The sequence below is a fragment of the Pan paniscus genome, chromosome 5, assembly GCF_029289425.2.
Source record: "Pan paniscus chromosome 5, NHGRI_mPanPan1-v2.0_pri, whole genome shotgun sequence".
Taxonomy (NCBI): Eukaryota; Metazoa; Chordata; class Mammalia; order Primates; family Hominidae; genus Pan; species Pan paniscus.
This window is the reverse complement of record NC_073254.2, coordinates 188,750,964-188,775,068: the sequence shown is the minus strand read 5'-3', so window position 1 is coordinate 188,775,068 and position 24,105 is coordinate 188,750,964. Positions and strand designations below refer to the sequence as shown.

The following is a 24,105-nucleotide window of genomic DNA, read 5'->3' as shown; positions in this document are numbered from 1 at the left end:
TCTACCAGGAAGCGCTTCAGAGACATTGGAGACCAAACGCAGCTGCCTCGTTGATCTCAGGATTTGGGAATTTAATTATTCTGGGTGATCCTTTCAAGTCCCTCAGCTATGTAGGGTCCTTAACTTAGTGCCAGGGAAATTCATGTGAAAAATTAAAAATTCAGTTAGCTTTGGCTTATGAAGTGTATTTTTTTCTGAAGTCATTTAGGATACTACTACAAGCATGGAGTTCCACCGTTTCAGATGGAGGACAAGACTTTAGGCCTTGCAGAAGAATGCAGAAGTCATAGTTAAATAAATGTATATCATGTACTGAGATTCATGCGACTCCAAGATCATCCATCGTTTATAACAGGGCCTTCTCCAAACCCAGATTTAGAAATCTCTGGGATGAGCATCCACAGTGAAGATGGGCGCATAGTCATGTTCAGACCACAGAGAGGAAATTCCTAGAGCAGGGAGGAAATTCAGACCGCAGAGAGGAAATTTCTAGAGCGGGGAGGAAATTCAGACCGCAGAGGCAATTCCTAGAGAAGGCCACTGACCTACTGCTGCCTGTCACAGGTATCACACAGACTTTAGTAATTAAAACCAAATTATAAATTTGCATGTTACAGAGCTTGTTAGGAAATAAATGGGAAGAAACAGATGTCTTCTTCCCCATGCTATGGGAAAGGACTCCTTCTACGCCAGACACAGCTGTGTCAGGTGGAACAGGAAGATGTCCACTCTGTCGGAACAGGCCGATGGCTGCAGTGTATGAGGCCTGGTCCCTACTTTAGAAGGCAGGGATAGGCTGGGGGTCTCAAGATGGGCACCAGCTACTACACATGGGCTGTGTCTATCCCTCTTCTCTAACTCAAAACCTGTAGCTTCCTTCAAACACGTAACTCCAACCAAGCTATATATGAAGATTCTTTGAATATTGTAATATTAAAAAATCTTGCATGTAGGTTCAGCTTACAATATCTTAACCTACTTTGTACTCATGCCAGGAACCAGCTCTTGGTCAGGGTGCACAGTTACAGAGGAGAGATGAGATTAAAAACCTGAAGCTATTTCCAAATACTGGAGAATGGGCTGCAAACACCCTCTCTTGGCAAAAAGGCCTTTGTTCTCAACCTCTAATCCTGCCCCCAGCAATGTTAGGCTTCAAATCTTTGTGGGGGTGGGGGGGGGGTGGTGGTGAGGAAGAAAAGAAAGAAACAAAAAGAAAATCCCTACAGAAGAAGTAAGAACCAACTCTGTCTTTCAGGAGACACGTGGAGCTGGCCCCCAATCCCAGGACGAAGGACATGAAGGGCTTGTTATGTAGTGTGAACGCTGCCCTTTACTGTGCCTTCCTTGAACACCGGGGCAGCAGGGCACTCCCTGAGCATAAAGCCATCTACAGATCCCACAGGTCGACATCAGCAGGGCTCTGAGGAGTGCATACATCTCTAAACTGTGAGCAAGAAACACCTGCCCTAAAGCCATCTACAGATCCCACAGGTCGACATCAGCAGGGCTCTGAGAAGCGCATACATCTCTAAACTGTGAGCAAGAAACACCTGCTCTCAGCAGCGCAGAACATGAAGTGGACTTGGATACGTCTCCGAGAGCCGGCTTCTTGTCCTCGCCATATCCAAGGCACCACACCATTTGCCATCAACCTCACCCCACTCTCCAGAGCCCTTGACCATCTCTGCCCACCTTCTCCTACGCCCGACCTCCAGCCAAGTGTAAATAGGAATTCAAGGCCCCAAGAATTTTGATACTTTGGTATTTGGGGGAGAAACATGGGTTATGGAGACAAAGATGTAGGTTTACATCCCAGCTCTGCCACTTCCAAGCACAGAGACCTTGGAAGGTTTTCTCATCTGTAAAACAGTAGGTTTAACCCCTGCAATTTAGGCTGCTATGAGGCAGCCAGTGTTTGGCCCTGGCGAATGTGAGCCATGGCTGGCACTTCTGCGTGGCCAAGTGGGGGGCCTCAATGCCCAGCCCGCTCTCTCCAGCTCTCCAGAGCATCCCCAAAGGCAAACTTTAATTTTCCTGTTCCCCAAATCCCCCCTGGGTCTTTCCTTCCCAGCCCTCCCTCAGGCTCAGGGATGTGTCTTTTCCTATCTTCTCCTTCCACCAGCTCCTAAGCATCTGGTCCCATTCCCTCTGTAAACATCCTCAGGGAAGGACGCTAGAGAAATGTGTACATGTGGGGAGAATTCAGCCTGCGTTACCGCTTTCAGTGGCGTTGCACGTTTTAACATTTTAAATTCCTAAAATATTGACATCCATACAGAAAAGTGCACAAAAGATAAATGTACACGTAATGAATTATTATCAACCAAAACCTGTGAAGACATTTTCCAGAGCAGGAAAAGGACTCCCCAAGTCAGCCCCCTCTGCAATCACAAAATTAACCCCCCTGCTCTCCACCGCATGCAAGCAACCGTGGCCCTCCGTGTGTGGCCATCACTCCCTGCTGGTCTTCATGGTTTGCCACCTCTGGATGCATCCCTCAGAGCTGGAGCTGAGTTTTCTGACTCTCAGCTGTGGGAGGATTTGTGGTTGGGGTGCCTCCGTGTGGGGCTCCGTGGACTCAGGAGGACATTAGCGCATGGCACCACTGAGGAAGGCACTGGACCTTTTCATCACTGCTCACTGCTCTGTAGGATGAACCGAGCGAACCAGTGTTCACCCAGGCAGACGCCAATGGACACAGATCTGTTTCCAGGCTTTGGTTCTCACGTGAACACTGCTGGGGACGCCCTCCCAGGTCTCCTCCCACACAGGTGAATGCATTTCTCCTGGGTTCCCTCCCGGAATGGAAGAGCTGGGATCTTAATCACCCACATGCAAAGAGGCAAACTGATGTTGCAAAGGGCAGTACCAGTTCCCACCACACCCGCAGCTCTGTCCTCACCAGCAAGTCATAGAATCACGGTTTTTCATTTCTGCCAGAGCAGTGGGTGTGGGGGTGGGGGGGGGGTGTTGCACTGTGACTTTAATTGTGACTTTAATTTGCAGTTCCCTGGGACTGAAGATCCTAGGCACCTTTTCCTGCCTTTACTGGTCATCAGGATTTTTTCCTTTATAAATAAAATGCTGCCTGCTCGAGACTTTTGGCCGTTTTTCTGCTGGATTGTCTCATTATATTATCTGGTTAATAGGAATTTATGGATTAATAAGAATTTAGGTATTTTGCATTCATGGCTTTAAGAATACATGATTATGAAATAAAGGAATCCATTTCCTATTAAAGATCTTTCTGAGACAACTGAAGAGCTGGGAGGCTTTGGGGCAAGGGCTTTCTCTGCTCTCCAGGAATCATGCCAGTCAGTGGACCCCCGTTTCCCTCCACTGTGGCTGGCCTCAAGTTACGTTTGCATGTATTATTCATAAACACACACACATGCACTTTCTGAAAAACAGCTCCTATCTACGGCTCATTTTAAATCTCATTGTCTGATTTTCAAATTTTTATAGAGTCTGCTTCTATGGTAACCTCGGTATTAACTTGAGGGCAAAAAACATTTATTAAATACTGAAATTTACCCAATTTTAGTAAACTTGATGAAAAGTACTCCTGCCATGTACAGACAGTGCATACTGCAGATTAGCCATTCTGTGTATGAGTTGACTTCTCCGTGAACCCCCAAGGGTATGCCCAGAGGTCCAGCTCCCTGGCGCCTACAGATCAAGACACTGCCCAGCTGTGGCCCACGCTGTTGACCACGATCTCACAGGTGATGCCCGCTTCTCTGCTTCTCTGCATTACTTAACTTCTCTGCTTCTCTGCATTATATAACTTTCAGGAAGAAGTTAAATTCCAGTATGAAAAGATTTATGATAAATTCTCTGTGTTTGGGAGGTATGTATACTCAACACCTCTCGCCTCCATAATTCTCCCTTCAATTTCAAAATTCTCTCCACAATTTGCCATGACTCCATAAAGTTTCCAAAGTGACCCTGGCATAGACACTGGCTCCGCCGTGCCCACATGTGTGCGGAGGGGAAGCCTGGAACACAGCCGGGGATTAAGAGAGTTTTTCCGTAACTCTGTAGACCTGCAGAATATACTAGTTGCACCGAACAGGTGAACCAGGGGTAGAAGGACGCTTGTCCTGCCAACACCAAGGATGCAGCCAGCGGAACCCTGCCCCGACGTGGAAACACTGCCCCCCCTCACAGACAGCACCGTCTTCTCAAGGAAACTGCCCCTCGGCATCGAAGCTTTTCATCTCGCACGCCTGGCTTCCTACCCAGCGCATGGGCTGCCCAATAAACACCAGACTTCTATATGCAAAGGGCCGTCTACTCTCTTCCCCAGTCCATTCCTTGGACCAAACGTTCCACATAGGCAGTTTAAAAAAAGGAATATTTCTATACAGTGAGATGATACTGAGACCTAGTTGGAAGTAACAACGTGAGTAGATGGTACACTGATTTGATTCCAGAAACAAGCCACTATTTGTAGATCATACAAAATTCAGCCAATTTTGCACATGTTTTCTAAGAAAGTTCTTTGGGACACTCCTTAATTATCAGATGATATCACTAAAGCAACGGAAATAGATGCCCCTATCCCCACTGCTTTCCCCTTCGTAAAACAAGGCTCACCTCAAAATGCTGCTTGTGGATGAAGGAAATAGGAAGTCAAAGTGTCTCTCAAAGTCAAAGAGGGACACACAGACCCAGTCAATCTTGGTGATGTTTTTCTGTTTCATTTCCTCCATGAGTTTGCAACAGAACTATTAGGTATACATGTCAGCTTAACTAAAGATATATTTCCAGCACTATTCAGGCTCCGGAGAAAAAGTTTTTACAAATAAACATATTTTAATTCCACATCGTGCATCCCCATGGCCAGTCGCTGGAAACATTAGGCCTTATGTCATTGCTGACTGTGGACACCCTCATTGTCCTGGAACCTACAGAGGTCATGAGTTCTGGCCAGGGCCATGGCTCAGGAAGCTTGAAAAACATCTGAATAATAAACAGAATTCCAGATTAAAAGATATCTATCCCTTAAACAGAAAAATAAATCTAAAGGTAAACTCTAAATGCAAATGTTTCAAGATTGTACATGAGAAACAGGGAGAGACATTTTGTAGTTTATTATTGCTTTATATTGATGTGTTTTGACTATCTTAATACATATCATCCAGGAATCTGGAGGGCTAGATCATAGCATTTCTTCATAGATGGTCTGATAAGTCTCCCCCACAAATTAATCAAACTTGGGCTGCAGATTATTTTCAAATAAAAATGATCTAAATCATTTGCAGCACCATTGGCAAAAAAAAAACACTAATGGGAAAGAGAATATTTTACAGATTTTTAAACTTCTAATTTTATTACTTTTAGTACATCAAGCCCTCTTACGAGTAATAAAATAACATAAACCATTTTGAAATTGACTTATGAAGAAAGACCCATTTTTCTTTGAAAACATATGCATACAAAACCAGCAATTTTCACTTTTTTGGCCAAAGAAAACATTTGGTCATTTCCACTGGTGACTCCAAGTCCTTGCGGTTATTTTAAACAATTAAGGGACCTGAATCATCGTAACCCATCATGATCAGATGCAGGGCTATCTTCCTTTAGTACGCTGGCCTCCAGCCATATGCATACATTCACACAGCTTCACCCTTCCCCTCTTACAAACAAGGGCTCCCTAAAATGTAGGCTTTGTCAGTGACGAGATCTATTCCCACTGTGGCTCACAATGCCGGCCAAACTGGATTTCCCTTTGAATTATCAGTAAACCCAGGGAAGATGATGAGAAGAAACGGCAAACCAATTCCCTTCAAGCCTTCCACTTGGAAAGGCACATCAGACCTACCCGGGCACCGGGGCGTCTTGTGGGCCACGGCGGTGCCGCTGATGGGCCTCCCGTTGGGCGTGACGCACCAGCAGTATCCCGTGTAGCTGTGACACTGGACCTGCGAGAGAGCACAGGACGGGTAAGCCCTCCCGGGCCCGTGGCGCAGCGCCTCACGGCTGCGAGGCCCACTCTGCTTTCTGCGGCAGTGGCTCAGACAGGGTCCTGGGATACCCAGACCTACTTCTGTGGCTGCATTTGAGTCCTCAGTAAAGAAAGTGTGCAGGTCTTGACCCCAGGGTTTTAGAGATAAAAGGGGCCCAAATCAGCACTTTACTGACTGCTAGTGTGGGCTGGACACCTTACCTGTGAAGCCACTAATCCTCACCGCCTTCCAGATGGAGCCCTAGCCCTCATCTTATGAGTGGGGAAACTGAGGCCCGGGAAGGTCAGGAGCTCCCCACTGTAGAGCCAGGAGAGCAACCTCGGCCTCTTTAGTGTTCACTCTGCAGCCTGCACCACCCGCTCCCCCTGCAACCAGGGCCAGAACAGCCTGTCCTTCAGCTCCAGCTCCTCTCTCTCTCATTCTCTCCCTCGTTGTCTCTCAAAGGCCAAATGATGATGTAAACACACAGAACTCACATCATCACCCAATGGGCCCCAGGCATGTCAAAGTGCAGAACCCGTGCTGTTTTTTCTGCTCTTTCTGCCCCTGTGCCAGTTAGCATTGTATGTTAGTACTTTGTTTTTCCTTAATAAGGAGTTAACAGCATTGACACACTCAAAACGGAGAGCTGGCTGACTTTCTCAACAGTGCCTTTGGCTGACAACATGAATTTGACTTGGCTCAGCTCCATGTCTGTGGGCCCGTCAGGTTGGAATGAATGACCCAGGAGCTCACGCTTGGCACAGACACGACTTTTAGTGTGTGCTCCCCATAATTAAAATCAAACTAAAATTAAATTCTAAGCTGCAAGCCAGGTTAGCACGGTCTAATTGGCCTCACTAAGGAAGCTTCCAGGCTAAATTCATAGTAATGAAAGTGTGAATGACAGCAGCAATGATATAAATGCCTGCACCAACTAAGAAATAAACACACACCTTCATTTATGTGTCTATTTATGCCAAGTAGGCTCATTACGAATTAACTTCTAAAATGCAGAAGGCTGATTTCCCCAGAGAACAAACCCGCTGCTTCTTCTGTTCGGCTCCCCCCACCTGCCTTCTCCCCACACCCGCTCCACATCTCCCTCCCTAATCGCACAGGTGCAGAACCTCCCAAGCAAGGCCTGTAACCTGACTGTAGGTGCCGTCGTCATTGCACTCAGGAATGAACACTTGCTGAAACTCCTTCCGGGCTTGCTCCTGGGTATACTTCCTTTCGGCCACACACCTGGACACGTCTGTAGGGAAGAACAGGGCAGAGGTGTGGTTATGCAATGGGAAGAAGATAGAACAGATATAGGAACATTGAAAGATGTGAAGGCATGAGTCAGGCAGGAGTGCTGAGGACCTGGAGGCTGGAAGGGGCTTCACAGGCAGCTCAGCTCTCAGCAAAGGGAGCCTCAGAAGAAGGGCAGGTGCCTGTCACATGCAGGCCTGGTCCTATCTGATGCGAGGCCCAGGGGCGGGAAGGGCAGGCCCATTCTCCACATTGAGTGAGGAAGAACACTGAGGCCCAGGAAGGCCTCCTAGCTTATCCCTGGGGAAACAGGTGGCCCCTGCTTCCTGAAAATGGGGAAACGCCAGCTGCCTGGTGGGACGGAGGCAGGCTGTCCTCAGATCCAAGGACGACCACCTGAACACACCAGGATCAAGTCCAGATGCAGAGGGTGGGCAGGGCTAGATGCCACCATTAAAAACAGACCAAAGGGAAGTGACTGAGGGGCGGGGGTCTTAGGACGCACGCGGTGGGACTTCCAACCACAGCTGCAGCCCAGGGCACCGTCCCACTGAGACCAGCCTGAGAGGAGAGCGTGGCTCGTCCCTTTTCTCTGTTTCCCGTCCTGCCTCTTCCACCTTCACATGGAAATCTGACTGTCAGGTGGATAAAAGGGTCAGGTCTTCTTAGAAAGCCTCGTCCTCTGCCCCAGAGGCTCCACATCCCACCGTCCCAACAACACAGATTTCACAGAAGGCGCAACGTCACTGCTACTACTTAAGAAGACACCCCAAGGATGAGCAAAACTGGAAAAGTCTTTAGACTTCCAGGCATATCTAAGCTCACTGTGGAAAAAAACTAATTCAGAAATACAGAGACATGAAAAGCAGTAATGCAGGATCCGTGTGTGCCACGAGCAGGCCTTGTTTCTCCCTAACTTGCACAATCAGGGCCAGGTTAAGACACGTGAGGACCACAAAGTAGGTTGCTTACTGAAGCTCCTCTCAGCCTTTCAGCCCAGGGAGTGAAAGCTGTGAGCCCAGCATCAACCAGGCCCATCTTTCAGTGCCCCCAGGGGGAAAAGGCTTGTCCTAAGAACAGCCTCCCACCACAGGAGACAACGTCACGTTGGCTGCCATGGGCCGCCTCCCCGGAAGCAGAACACACATGCATGCTTTACTTCTTGGGACCATCACACCATATAGCTTATTTGAATTTTAAAACTTGAAAAAATGGCTTTCCTTTTTTAAAAAACTATTTCCAGATTTCAATCACAAGTGCCTGCATCTTGAGAGAGCACAAAGGCCGTCTCGACTCCAAGGACTCTTCTTCAAATGTTGTTCACTTCCGTCTTCAGATGGTGACTTTTTGACTCCCTCGTGGTTAAAGTGCTGGCTATGGCAAAATGCGATCCGATTACCAGCCCTGGGCTCCACCCGTCACAGCGGGCTCCTACAGGCTCCGCCTCTAACAATGCTCCAGGGCCTTTGTGCGACTCCTCTCTGGCTTTTGCAGAACCACCGGCCACATGCTGCATGGAGCATTACGGGCCTACACATCTGAGCAAACGCTCCTCCATGCATCCCAGCTTCATGCCTTCAGCTTTATTCTAAAGTCTGGCCTGGCCAGCCAGCACTCAGCAACATGTGGTTTTAATGCAGTCTGTGTTTTAGCTGAGGAGAAATCACTGCTTTGCTGGACTTCTGTCCTCGTTTTTTAGTATAACCTGTGGTTTTGACTGTCTAAAAAGGAAAAGTGATATGAGTTCCAGCTTGCGAGGTCTCCACGAGGTACAGATGGAGCTATAAATTAGGTCTAATATTTGAGCTATCATGGAACATGCCAAGAAAGCTAAGTTTTCCAAACTCCTGTGGGCTCCATTCTTGGCGTGGACTTCTTTTAAAGACTTCACATTTGCCACTGGTCAGATAGTTCTGAAATCTGCAGCTCTTGGTTTTAATAGAATATTAAATTCCAAGTTTACGTCTAGCCTATGGCAAACTATTTAGTCATAGGAAACAATTAAGACTTAGCATGAAATTACAAGGCCTGCATAAATCATCACTCAAAATAAACCTGCAGTCATCTTATGAAGTAAAACTGCTACAGGGTTGCGGCTTATTCCACAGATTTGCTATTCCTTATTCTGGATATCTCGTGTTAAATCAGGTTCAAGATCTTTACTACAGAGAAGTGCCTGACCAGCATCTGACAAGGTCCATTCTACCGAGAGGCACAAAATTGCCAGAGAATGAGCACTCAGAAATAGTCATGGCCCCCGTGTGTTCTCAATATCACTCTAAGCCATTATATGCTTGATACAGACACATCTTAGACTGAATTAAATGTCCCTCTTTATAAAAATCAAAATGTTAAACACACCCTCAAAATTATACTATTTCCAACTTTCCAACTTTTTAATCGCTTTGAAAGAATGGAATAGGATGCTTCAACACTGTCCCCTGGAAACCTTATTTACAGATGATGATAAATGTCTCTCCTTAATATATTTTTACTCTGTATGATTCTTTGGTTGAGTTAAAAATTAAGCAGAACCCTAACTGTTTAACAGCCTTGTTGAGATTCCACTCTGAACACTTTATGTTTAACTGTTTGATTATTAAATCCCCAGAACATAAGCAACATAATTTTTTAAATTACTGTATGACGGCCAGGTGCGGAGGTTGATGCCTGTAATCCCAGCACTTTGGGAGGCTGAGGTGGGCGCATCACGAGGTCAGGAGATCAAGACCATCCTGGCTAACATGGTGAAACCCCGTCTCTACTAAAAATAAAAATAATAATAAAAAAAAATTAGCCAGGCATGGTGGCAGGCGCCTGTGTTCCCAGCTACTCTGGAGGCTGAGGAAGGAGAATCACTTGAACCTGGGAGGCAGAGATTGCAGTGAGCCGAGATCGCACCACTGCACTCCAGCCTGGGTGACAGAGCAAGACTCTGCCACAAAAAAAAAGAATTACTGTACAACTACAAATAATATAAAATTTACCATCTTATCCATTTTAAAGTGAACAATTCAGTGGCACGTAGCACATTCATAGTGTTGGGCAACTGCCACCTCGGCCTAGTTCCAGAACATTCTCCTCATTCCCAAAAGAATGCCCGTTAAGCTGCCATTCCCCATTTCCCCCTCACCTCAACCCCTAGAACTATCCGTCTACCTCCTGTCTCTACAAATTTGCCTATTCTGGGCATTTCCTATCAATGCAATCACACACGAGGTATCCTTCTGTGCCTGGCTTCCTCCACTTAGCCTGATGTTTTCACGGTTCATGTATGTATGTTCACGTAGGTCTACACCAGAGATGGTGCATCAATGTAATCATACACGAGGTATCCTTCTGTGTCTGGCTTCCTTCACTTAGCGTGATGTTGTCAAGGTTTATGTATGTTACAGCATGTTTCAGAGCTATGTTCCTTTTTATGGCTGAATAATATTCTATTGAACAGATGGACCATATTTTGTTTATTCATTCACTCATGGATGAACACTTAGGATCTTTTGGCTATTGTAAATAATGCTGTTATAAACACGCAGATGTAAAGTTTTGTTTGAACGCCTGTTTTCAAGTCTTTTGGGTAAAAAGTAGAAATGATGGAGTAGAAATGATGGTTCACATGGCAGTCCTGCATGTAACTTACGGAGGGAGTGCCTGCTGTCTGCCACAGTGCTAAACCGTTGTATGTCCAGCCAACAGAGACAAGTGTTTATCCACCCAGAATTTATTTTGTCTTTGTTACACTGTTGTAACCATCTGACTGGGATGAAATGGTTTCATAGTACTTTGGCTCATAGAATTATATTACTATAATCAATATCTACCTCAAAGAAAAACATCTTAGCTGGAAATTATAATATTAACACTTTAAATAAAATTGTTAATCTTCTTCTAATTGAAGAATTTAGTCACTTTTTACTAGACCAAATAAAAACTTTCTGATGTGAATTTTGTCATCTATTTTTAGAAAATGTTTGCTCTTACCTGCAGAGCCGGGACTTTATAAAGAAAGAACTCATCATTGCTTAGCAAGGCATCACTAACAACAGGTTTTGTTTTGCTTTAGAGACAGGGTCTCTGTCAGCCAGGCTGGAGGGCAGTGGTGCCATCACGGCTCACTGCAGCCTCAACCTCCTGAGTTGAAGGAATCCTCTCACCTCAGCCTGCCCAGTAGCTGGGAAGACAGGCACCACCATGACTGGCAAATTTTTTAATTTTTGTAGAGATGGGGTATTGATTTGTTGCCCAGGCTTGTTTTGAACGTCTGGTGTCAAGCAATCCTCCCGCCTCCCAGAATGCTGGGATTACAGGCATGAGCCCCCACGCCGAGCCCTAACAGAAATATTTTGATGAATTTGATAGTTAATTGTGCATGCAATTTATTTCTACCTGTTGGATGATATTTCATCTCTCTTAGTTACAAAACAAAATAGGCTCCAATCAGATTACAAGCTTGTTTACATATCAAGATATGTCATGGAGACCTGGCACAGTGGCTCACGTCTGTAATCCCAGCACTTTGGGAGGCCAAGGTGGGTGCATCACCTGAGGTCAGGAGTTCAAGACCAGCCTGGCCAACATGGTGAAACTCCATCTCTACTAAAAATACAAAAATTAGCCAGGTTTGGTGGTGGGCACCTGTAATCCCAGCTACTCAGGAGGCTGAGGCAGGAGAATCACCTGAACCTGGGAGGTGGAGGTTGCAGTGAGCCGAGATCGTGCCACCATACTCCAGCCTGGGTGACAGAGCAAGGCTCTGTCTCAAAAGAAAAAAAAATATATGTCATGGAAACCATTAAAATGTGATGCTCACTACAAAGTAGAAATGAAAACAGTGTTTTATAATGGTTACTTATGATGAGTGTTTTCTTTTAAACGGAAAGCAAATAATTCCGTACTTTGCTAGAATCTCTCAAAACAGGATTAGGCAAGAATCAGCAGAGACTGCTTTGCTGAACATTTTACAGAGAATTCTGGAGAGCAACAATTAAAAGGAACAGTTAAAAGGGATCTTTGAGAAAACTTTTCAAAACAGGGCCATGAAACAGTGATCTTCACAGGTGATGATGAATTTGGTAGTCCTAAGCCCAGAGAGTTCCTCTCTCAGGGACTCCTGTCTGTAACAGAATCGAATAACATAAACACACTAAGCTAGGCAAAAGTGAATCAAAGTAACTCTTCCTGTTGGTCTTCCAAGATGCTTTGGTTTACACCAGAGATGGTGTCTCAAGACTTTGATGCCGCTCAGCTTCCTACTGCAATAGGCAGAGCACTTTGGGACACAGGTAATAACTGTGGTGTCTCATTTATCGATATGGAAGGAGCAGCTAGCTGGATATGTTTCTGGTCAACAGATGCTCTGACTCTGGATCTCGCAAGGTCACTGAATGGCTATGATTATGGCCACGGCCATGTAAACTCTTCAAGTTCAGGTTCAGCTTGCACTGCCATCTCCCCATGACCCAGTGCAGGGCTGGCCAGGACGGGGCTGGTGTGGGAACGCCACGGGCTGAACGAGCAAATGGCAGCCAGGCAGAGGACACATATGGTGTCTTTGTAGTGGCCACGGCAATGATAGCCCTCAGAGTGGCATGGCTTTTATTGATTTTGGCATCAAATGAAGGCAGACACTGTGTTTTAAAAGTTGTAGTATTTTACCCACCCATAATTTTGAAGGCCAGAGTCAGAAAAACTAAGAATGCCATGCTGCAACACTCTCCAGCAGAACTGAAGTATTCTTTTCCATCCTAATATCCTAATATAGATGGAAGTGCTGTGATAAGCGCCCCCAACCCCAGTGGTCTGCAGCCCTTGGCCAGCAAAAGCAGCATGATGCATCCCCACAGCAACAGACTAGTGCATCCGTCCAACCTTCCCTCAACCATGACCAGAACGACACTATTTCAGAGCTAAGGGAGACAGGAACAACATTTTCATCCCCACAGCAGCAGACTAGCGCATCCGTCCAACCTTCCCTCAACCATGACCAGAACGACACCATTTCAGAGCTAAGGGAGACAGGAACGACATTTTCATCCCCACAGCAACAGACTAGTGCATCTGTCCAACCTTCCCTCAACCATGACCAGAACGACACCATTTCAGAGCTAAGGGAGACAGGAACGACATTTTCGTTTTACGTAAGTATTCTCTTTTTAAATGCATAAAGGCAGAAACAAAATTATAATAGGAAATCCCTAAATATGTAACTGAGATTGCCAAATTATAAAGAGAAAGTTAAGAGAAACTGCAAACCATTGCAAGACTATATTACAGTATTCAGACAGCCTTTATAATATTTATACAAGAAACCGCAGATCATGCCCATATCTATGAAAATTAATATCAGTGATTTTCAACAGATCGAAATGGATGATTGTGTAAATGGTCACTAAATCCTTTGCAGGAAGGCTGACTAGAACCTTCCAGAGGGCAGAAGCTCCCTAGGCTGTGCGGAGAGGCCCCTGCTCTGCTGATGAGCCGGTGCCTTGGGTTTGGTGGTGCCACTAAAGCAAACCGAGGAAAGGTCCTTTGGATGTGCGATGTTCTAGGAACGTCCAGCTGTGTTTCTGATCACGGCTGCACACGAGACCGAAGGCCCTGAATCTCTTGTTATGTCTACCCCAGCCTATGAGGAAGGGCACTCCCAAACATCAGACGTGTTAAAATACCATAAGCGAGTTAAGGTAAACATACTCTGGGTAGAGTTTCTGCAAGACACAAGCACAAATCCGATTGAAGTTGCTTCTGATAACTGTGTCTGCGGGAAGAAGGAAATCCAACCTGGAAAGGGTGGAGCCAGGGATAAGCATCTGGCCCAGGAGCCCAGGGCACAGAAAGAATCACGGACACTCATGCTCACTCACACATGCACACACACGAACACACAAACATGCACGTATACACACTCACTCACACATGCACGCACACTCACATGCACACATACACACACGCATGCTCACACATGCACGCATACACATGCATGCATACACATGCATTCACACATGCATGTTCACACATGCGCGCACACACATGCATGCTCACACATGCACACATACACACATGTTCACATGCACGCATACTCACACATACACACTCACACATGCACACACGCATGCATACACACAGTGCACGGATACACACATGCACGCATACACACGCACAATCATGCTCACTCACACATGCACGCACACACACACGCATGCCCAGATACATGAACACATACACAAGGAGACACACACACACGCATGCACACTCAGGCATGCACATAAACATGCATTCACACACAAGCATATACATGCTTTCACACATGCACACGCGCACATGAACACACACATGCACACACAAGCATAACATACATGCATGCTCATACACATTCACACACATTCACACACATGCACACTCTCCATACATACACACCCACACAAGCATACACACTCACACATGCACACTCACATACACAGTCATACATGCACACACACATGAACACATTCACACACATGCACACTGTCACATACATGCACACTCACACAAGCATACACACGCTCTCACACATCCACACATGCACATTTACACACATTCACATGCACACACACATATGTACACTCACAGGCACATGAATACACAGTCACATTCACACAGTCACACATGCACACTCATGCACACATTCACACAAGCATACACAATCACACATGCACACAATGCACATGAACACACATTCACACGCACACACACAGGCATATACACATGCAACAGAAACGCCCTCTCACACATTCACACTTTCACACTCACACCCCCGCACAGATTTCCTTCGTGGAAATGCCCGTTCTCTGAGGAAAATGAACAGATCGATGCTGCCCGATAGGAGCCAGGCGACACTCCGGCCCCGGGCGCTTGTGCGGGGGTGAAGGAGCCTCATGGGGACATCGCGACTCCCGCTTCCTCCAAGGCGAGGCTGTGGAATTCCGAGGAACGGGCAGGTGTGGAGCTCTCTGGCCTGTTTCTAGGCCACTGAGTACGAGGAAGAGCTCGACGGAAACACTCATGTGATGGGAAAACCTCCAGAGAGAAAGAATTCTTTGGGTTTCTCTGAACTGGCTCCTCGTTCTAGAGACGCGAGGACAGAGCCCCCTGGCCCAGGCTCGCGCTCCGGCGCCCTCAGCTTGTAGCCCTGAGAGTCTGGAGCTGGGCTGGGCATCGGGACACCTGCAGAGCCCGCCCTCCACTGCCCAGGCCCCTCCACCGCCCAGGCCCCTCCACCGCCCAGGCCCCTGCATTTCACCCCCACAGGCGGTTCCCACGTGCTGCCAGCGCCTCACCCGTCAGAGTCTGCCCAGCCCCAGCTGAGGAAAAGGCAGGGTCCTCCTCCCTACAGGTGCTGAGAAGAAGCTGCGGGCCGCAGGGGCCACTGCTGTGCTTTCAGGAAAACTGCAACAGAAGGAGCAGAGCACGTGGACGGAGCCCCACGGGGAGGCCTGGTTCCTCTGGAGTGTGAGACACCCATGGCTCTGGCTTCTTAGGCAGCGCCTGGCCTCGGAGCCCGAGAGCTGTCGCTGCTGATTCAAAGGATGGCAAAGCTGCTCCCCCGGCAGGGCAGCCCCTCAGGTCCACGCTGGGAAGTGGAAGGAGCTGCACCTCGACCCACATCAGACGTGAAGCCGCCTGGCTTTCCTCCCGGAGACACTGCTGCCCGCTGTTCCTCTCTGGAAGCATCAGGAGCAGGCGTGAGGCGGCTTGAGAAGGCCTGGGAAGGTGCCACCCCAAACCCCTGCTGGGCCTCACAGCCAAGCCACGGCACCGCCGGCCACAGGGGCAGAGTGGTCCCCACCCCACCCCAGCTCTGCAAAAGCTGCAGAGAATGCCGGAGAGACAGCCGCAGACAGGCCTCAGAGCGAGGCCTCACAGCTGACTGTCTGGGGCAACCTTGAAGAAAGGAGCTTTTCCCGGGAAGGGCTGACACGAAACGCCTTGTCATGGCACAGCGAACTTGGATGAGCGGCCCCAAAACCAACAGTTAGATTCCTGTTACAACCATCACTTGGCCATGGGAGTAAACTTCTGCGTGTATCACTCCAGGGGTTCACCAACGGAAAGAACAGTCTCTAAACCTCATCGTGGCAGTAACCTTTTTTTTTTCAGACGGAGTTTCAGTGTTGTCGCCAGGCTGGAGTGCAATGGCACGATCTGGGTTCACTGCAACCTCCACCTCCCGGGTTCAAGGGATTCCCCTGCCTCAGCCTCCTGAGTAGCTGGAATTACAGGCACCTGCCACTACTACCGGCTATTTTTTTGTTGTTGTATTTTTAGTAGAGACGGGGTTTCACTATGTTGGCCAGGCTGGTCTCCTGACCTCATGATCTGCCCACCTAATAATCTTAATAATAACAGCATGTGTGTTCATCTTGTGGAGATTCGAATCTGATTGTGATACCTGTGGACTTCCTGCACCGTGGGCCTCATGTGTGCCAGATGCTGGCTGAGTCCCAGCCGCTTTGCTGAGGGCTGTTGAGGTCATTCTGCAGCCTCAGAGATGGATGCACAGAGCGATGGGTGGATGTTAGAGCCTTTGTCACCATGTTCCCTTCACTCAGACTCGCCCGTTCAGAAGCTCTTGGTCCTCAGATCTCCAAGGAAGCTGCTTTTGTCCAATATCTGTTTCCAGAAATCTCAAAATAGTTCCAAGTTCTCCTGGCATTTGGCTTTTTTTTTTTTTTTTGGCTTTTCTATGGAATGCCAGAGATTTTGTTGAAAAGAAAGACAGTCCTAAAAGTCTCAGATCAAAAGAAAAATATTAATGTGTGTGCAGAGTTCTGAAAACACAAACTCCACAAATTTCTATGAAAATATGAGAAAAATGCATCAGTGTGAACTACCGCAGTTCTATTCAAGGTCAATGGCTAGATCACTGTGTGAAGTGTGCAAAACATTTAAATCGAATTTAATCAAACATGGACTAAACTATTTGAATTGTTTCCAAATAGTACATCCAAAAGAGACAGGCCTATAGAACTATCACCCACCAAAAATGTAAAAATGCCCCCAAAATGCTAAAGACAGCCGCAGCCTCTTATGTGCCGAGGCGACACTGTGCTACACTAGCCAGCGCCCACTCCAGGAATCACGTAGAGAAAACCTGGAGGTTTATTTGTATTACACGAATGATCTAAAGGGACAATCCTGTGCTCCCTCTTTTACCTTCAGGGAAGAAAATTCTCAACCTGGGTTTTGTTGTGGAATGTGCAATATTTATACTCTTAGAGGGAAACAGAAGCACAATTTGCTGAGTAGACACCAAGCCCCGTGTCTGTTCTCACCCGTCCTGGGCTCAGTGTGTTTTGCTCCTGCTCCCCGGGAGCCCCTACTGCTGCGTTTGCAGCACTGGGACAGGCTGGATGCTGGGATGAGTGTGTAAGTGACTAACAGTGTGACAGCCTAGAGGAAGGAGCTGGCCCCTCAGGGCAAGGCCTAGGAAGGAGCCGGCCGCTCAGGGCAAGGCCCGTCTTCCGCCACGAGCCAGGATGCAGGTGCGAGGCTGCTTCTTTAGGAAAACTCCAACTGCAGACGGGAGGCAGGAGCCCCTTTTCAAAGGCAGCCCCCAGTAGGGAACAGACTTAACTGGAGGCAACACGTGGGCAGAAAGCGGACGCAGCCTCTCCGAGCCCAGCCCCACATCCAAATCTAGACTATCAGAGGAGCATGACACCCAGTTATTTCAAGATCTGTAATGCACGGTGAACAATCTCTCCGCAGACTGATTGTCATGTTTGCTGCCTTGGCAGCTGCAGCACCACACACACGAGATTCTGAAGACTCCAGGTGTCTGTGCGTTCTTTCCAACAGAATCCTTTAGATTTAAGTGAGACCTACTTTGGTTAGGTCCATTTTATTTTTGCCTACTTCTCCCTTATATTTGTTTGTGTGTCATCATTTATGGTATAAAACTTCTTCAGTAACATAAATGAGAATTCCTATTGAAATAATCATCCAGAAAAATTAGCTTAGATGCAGGCACAAATAAACAAGGATATTACCAAAAAGGACATCTGTGTTTAATTGACATTTGTTCTCCCTGTCCAAAGAGAATGTCACTGTGACCCTGCAGCTGGGTATGGCAAAGATCCGAAGTCACATGCTGGGGAGACACCTGAAAAGCCCACAATCCAGAGAGGGTCACAGGTGTCGAGCTTCCACCCAGAGAGATGGACCAACCATCGTCCCTCCTTTGTCTAAGAAATCCCTCACATGCTCGTCCTCAAAGGCTACGGCTAAAGCGGAAGCTTCTTCGCGGCCTTTCAATGGCATATCCGACTGGAGTTATCTAAGGGAACACGGCAAGAAAAGGGAAGATGAAATTCCAAGTTTAATGAGGTGCTGTGACCTCCCCACTTCTACAGCGCTTGTTTCCACAAGCTAAGACTTCATAGGCGATCACTTGTAAAAACTTCTCTGAAGAGTACATCATCTGATATTTAAATTTATTCTTAAATTGTTTCTCCTTTCTCAGCACAGATAGCTGAGATTTATAACTACAGCCAAGGCATCAAATCACATCTGAGTCTTTCTCCAGTGTGAGTCTCACACACGTCGGTCAGACACAAAGGAAAGAAGAACATGCTTCCTTCAAGCCATGTACCCGGCTCCATGCCGACTTTCCATAACCCATGGCCGTGCGGTTTCCCGGGTGAAGCATGCTGGAAATCACGTTATCCCCAGACAGCTGTCCAAGGCACCACTGTCCTTCCTAGCCAACGAAGCAAGACTTCCTGCAGTAGAGTATCGGCAGTGGAAGGAGACATTCATTCAGTGTGTGGAACGAGACACACTGTTCTTGGTGGGCGATGTGTGTCCTTGAGTCTGAAAGATGCTTCTTAAAGAAGTAGCTGGTCTCCAAAGAAACAGACTGACTTGTTCTTTCTCAGATGCAGAATAAACAAATTTGCAGCGTTGGGGCAGGCTAGGGAAGCTGGGTGGGGTCAGCACTTTGGGGTCCTGTGCTTATGACCCCACAAAGTAGGCACCACCGGGCTCTGGAGAAGTCCCATGAGGGCCCCCTGTGCGCCCCGCTGTGTGCCCCATGGCTGGCCCTTGTGTGGAGGGAGGTGTCCTGCCACCCCCGAGGGCCCTAGCCGTCCACCTCATAGGAGAGTCTGAAGACAGGCTGGGTGTTGGGAGCATCTGGGATCCTGTTGAAAATCTCACGTGAAACTGTTTCCAGTGCTAGAAGCAGGCCAGTCAGTTCCCATCTGGAGGATGCTGCCAGGGATAAAGATTCTTACACAGTCCCTGAGTTCTGGGGCACCCAGGGCTGAACTGAATCAAATGAAGAGACGAGCTCCCTGAGAGGTTATCTGATGGAGAACAGCATGGACTCACTCGCAGCCTCAGCGCTCTTCAAGGAATCATTCAGTAAGAAGAAAACGCCAATTTACCGAATGTATTAATATCAAGTAAATGTCACGACTTATTGAAAGAATCAGGTTGAAGCAAATTGATCATAAAGTTTTAGAATCACATAGAACCAAGCTGCTTAGTAAATATCAGTTGTCCACTTGAATAAACTAAGAGTTTGTGTGTGTTTATGTGAGTGTCTATGTGTGTGTGTATGTGTGTGTGTGTGTATTTGTGTTGGTGTATTTGTGTGTGTGTGTCTCCCACTGAATGACTCTAAGATATTTCATCCAAGTTTTCACCAAGGGAATTAAAATTAAAATAATGTACAGTTTACTGAAACCTACATGTCTGCTAAGAAAAAAAAACCTATAAGGACAGAATAGTGATATAGAACTATAGAACTTCAGGTACGTTAGATTCAACAAATTATTTTCCTTTTCTTTGAGATAAGAATGGATGCTTAGGGAAAAAAATAAATCAGTCATTTACAAAACATCATTTATTTTAAATGGTATATTCTATTTTCCCTACCACCACAAAGAAAGCTGGAGCAGCTATTGCTGCTACTATAGTCAAAGTTTCAATGTGTGTTTTAATGTAAATAGTGCATACAAGTATATAATTCAGTGAAAGAATGTCAAATGCTTTCAATTTTAATCATGTTGTCTTTACTTTTATGGACGTTTTATAGAAAGATATTTCACATCTGTGTTTTAAATAACTTTAAACTATTTTTTCTACTACAGTGAAATTTGTATATATATAGATCTTTCACTTCCACACATTTTCCAAGTGTTGTTGTTTTCTATTTGGGCTAAAGTTAGATGGAGTCAGCTCCTCAGCGTGCGGGTACACTGGAGGGTCAATGTGTGGCATCATCAGCAGATGTTAGCTGTTTCTAGAAGGGGCTGGCACTCCCTCAGGCCATAGAAAGTGGTTTTCCAGAGTCCCCCAGAGCTGTTTCAAACAGATGAGTGTCCAGAGCCCAGCTCTCTGAAATGGATCCTGAGGTCTGGGGTGGGTTCCACAAGCTGGCAGCGAGCATTCCAGGCCACAAGCTGTGGTGCTTGCCAAACCTGTCCCACTAAGTTCATGTCAGCATCTTTAAACTTTGTGTTTGGGATTCAGCTATGATACTGCCACTGCACTTCATTTAAAGTATGAATCAAATAATTTTTTACTGCATTTTGTTCCTTGCAATCTCAGTAGCATATTGAGGTTAATCAGTGAATTAAAGTTCCATTTTCCCTTTGAAAGTAGCTCACCCCTCCATTTGTGGTCCTTTCTAAAGCACGCCAGGGCTTCAGCACAGCAAGACTCACTGCAATCGTGCTGGTGACGCTGGGGTCTGGCACCCCTGGACAAAGGCACAAGGCGGGTGCTGGGATGGGGCAGCCTGGTGAGCTCAGGGAAGCATGCGCCGTGCAGAACGGCAATTTGCATCCATCCCTGTTCTGCCCATGACTTCCTGTGTCTTTCCATTTCCCACAGGAGAGTGCAAACTCCGGGATCCAGCACTCAGCCCTGCCAGCCTGGCTCTACCTACGGCCCTCCTGTCGGTCCTCAGAGGACCCTCTGAGTGGGCTTCTGTCCTGGGGTCTTCATGACTCCCCCAGCATGAGGGGAGAATAACACCATCACGTGATAAACACTTTAGAAACAGCATCTGACCGACAAACCAGAACGGGACTTTAAGCTCCACAGCACCATTCTCTCTTGTGTCCTCAGAAGTATAATACAATCATCTTCCCAGGGACACTTACTAGAGAATCTACCTGCCTACTTACTGTGCCCCATACCTGGCATTTGTGTAGCCTTTAAATGCTGCATCCTGAAATACTCTGACTTTGAACAAACTGTAATTTCAGAAAAAAAAAAACCCTTGATAATGAATAGCCATTTGTCATGGGCAAAGCCACAGGTGCATGTGGACAGGAGTCTGGCCTTTAAATCCGGAGTCTGTGCACACTGCTGGCAGATAAATGCATAGGGGTTGAGTTTGCCACCGGGCAAAGACCAAGGCTCCAGAGGGAGTTTATGCTGTTCCTTGTTTTCAGAGCTCTAAATCTGGGTAAAGTCACATGTTTCTTAATGACAGGGACGCACTCTGAGAAATCACCCTGATATGGTTTGGCTGTGTCCCCACCCAAATCTCACCTTGAACTGTAGTTCCCCACGTGTCATGGGAGGGACCTAGTGGGAGGTAATTTAATCACGGGGGTGGCTTCTCTTATGTTATTCTCGTCTTAGTGAGTTCTCATGAGATCTGATGGTTTTATAGTGGGCTTTTTTCCCTTTTGCTTGGCACTTGTCCTTCCTGCCATCATGTGAAGAAGGATGTGTTTGCTTCCCCTTCTGCCATGATTGTAAACTTCCTGAGGCCTCCCCAGCTGTGCAGAACTATGAGTCAATTAAACACCTTTCCTTATAAATGTACCGGTCTTGGGTATGTCTTTATTAGCAGTGTGAGAACAAACTAATACACACCTTTAGGCAAGTTCATCATTGTGTGAACATCATAGAGTGTACTTACACACACTTAGATGATATATACATCTTCATTTATATACTTTTCTTTTCATATGGAAAACAGAATGTCCCAGCATCATTACTGAACATCAGTCATTTCCCCTACTTGATCTCAATGCCAATATCAAGCGCCATCCGACAGGTTTCTACATCTGCTCCATTACAACGTTATGGGACTACTGTTGGACATGCAGTCTGTCATGGAGCAAAATATCCTTGTGACTGTATATAGGAATGTCCTCATAATGTCAGTAGGAAGAACTCTCAGGCCTAAAGAACATGGCAAAATTCTGCCTTTGTCGTCTGCAAAAGTAACTGAAATCTGTTTACCTGGTATTATATTGCATTATGAAAGGAAGAGCAAGCTTATTCCACACCTGGGTAATCAGGGACCTAGACACTGCACTCAGCGCTGGTTTGCAGTGTGGTCACTGTTTTGTTTCATTTAAGAGGACTGCTGAAGCTAACTGCCAGATGATGCAGAACTTCATCTCAAAGGCATCTTTAGTCTTGTGGTCTTTTTTCCTAGATACTATGACAAACAAGGTAAATCTCTTTCTGAAAATAACTCTGAAACATCAGCATCTTTTGCTGAATCAAACCCTTCATTGATGTAGGAAGCATTTCAATCTTTGGCTCTAAGCATTAGACTCTTAACTCTGAATCTAATTCTTAAATTGGGAAAATTGAGAGTATAAAATCAACACCAAAAAATCGCTGAAAACTGCACACGTGCTATTGTACACATCCCACTTGCTAAAAAGAAAAATGAGAAAGAAAGAAATCTTATTGAGAATAATTTTAGAAGACTTTGGGGGAAAAAACTGAAATATTTGGATAAATTTCTTTCATGGTGGAATAAGGCATTCTAAGAAAAGAATATTAGACAAGTAAAAAAAGACTGCTCTTAAAATTCATAGAAATTACTCTTCTTCCTTACGTGCTGTAAAAAAAAAAGTCAACATAAACCCGAGTTGGTAAATGTAAAAAGTTATCAAGTATGAAAATATGTTTGCATTCATTTTGATGATGGATGTACCCATCTTTGGATGAATGATCAAACAGCAGCTTACCTTTGCAGTTTCCTCGATATGCAATCTCTAGCTGGGGGTCTTTGCACTTGGCACGTTGAAATTCACAACGGGAAAGGAAGGTCCTTCCGTCAGATGCGCAGAGAGGTTTCTGGGGCGAACCCGCACAGTCCAAGCTACAATCCTTGTCTTTATCTTGATCCACTCTCAAAAACTTAAAGGAGAAAAAAAGAAGCCAGACAAATTTAAAGACACATTCTTCAGAGCAGCAGAAAACAGAAGGCTGCCTCAGGCCACTTCACGGTCAGGGAATGAAAGCTTGAGGGATAACACCACCCGGTTCTCATCCCTGCCAGAAGCGTCACGTGCACCTCTGAACATTTTAGCCATCGTCTGTTTCAAAAGCCTAGATAATTTGGAAGTTCTCTACATCAATATCGGCCGTCTGACACAGAACAACATGTGAATCATTGATCTTTGAAGGGGGTGCACGTGTGCCTAGTTCAACCCTTAAAGTCTGAGTAGCAATGTTTTCCTTTTGTGAATTCATTGACTAATTTGCCTCCACATTCATCACATTGTACCATTCTTTTGGAAGTGACAAGTATCAGGAATGTCCACTATCTGGAAATGGGAGGGAATCCTTCCTGATTTAAATGGTGCCACACAATTTCATCTACATTCAATTGGACTATACTGCACTCAATTGGACTATTGTTCTTTGAATAAATGTTTGTTGAATGAATGAGTGACCTCATGGCCCAGAGGAAGCTTGTGTATTTCTCTGAAAATGCCTAAGGCACAGGAATCCTCTCCGCAGGCCATAGAGATCACCTCATGGCCATGTGTGCTCCCGCAGTTCCCATGGTGGCCCCAGGCCCTTCATCTCCCTCCTGCTCTTTTACAGCTTGACACACACTTCGGAGCTCACCAGACCCCAGGGAAGCCTA

The 24,105-nt window shown here is 46.3% G+C and overlaps 1 protein-coding gene across 2 annotated transcripts in view; it reads right to left on the bottom strand.

The window, feature by feature from the left end:
* SMOC2 (SPARC related modular calcium binding 2) overlaps positions 1–24,105 on the bottom strand; it is a 236,946-nt gene that overhangs the window by 141,883 nt on the left and 70,958 nt on the right. For both annotated transcript variants that reach the window (XM_008973594.4, XM_008973595.4), the window contains exons 2-4: positions 23,198–23,369; positions 7,103–7,209; positions 5,828–5,927 (exon numbers count right to left, since the gene is read on the bottom strand). In XM_008973594.4, coding sequence (XP_008971842.2) covers positions 5,828–5,927; positions 7,103–7,209; positions 23,198–23,369 — 379 coding nt within the window. The remainder of the gene's footprint in view (positions 1–5,827; positions 5,928–7,102; positions 7,210–23,197; positions 23,370–24,105) is intronic.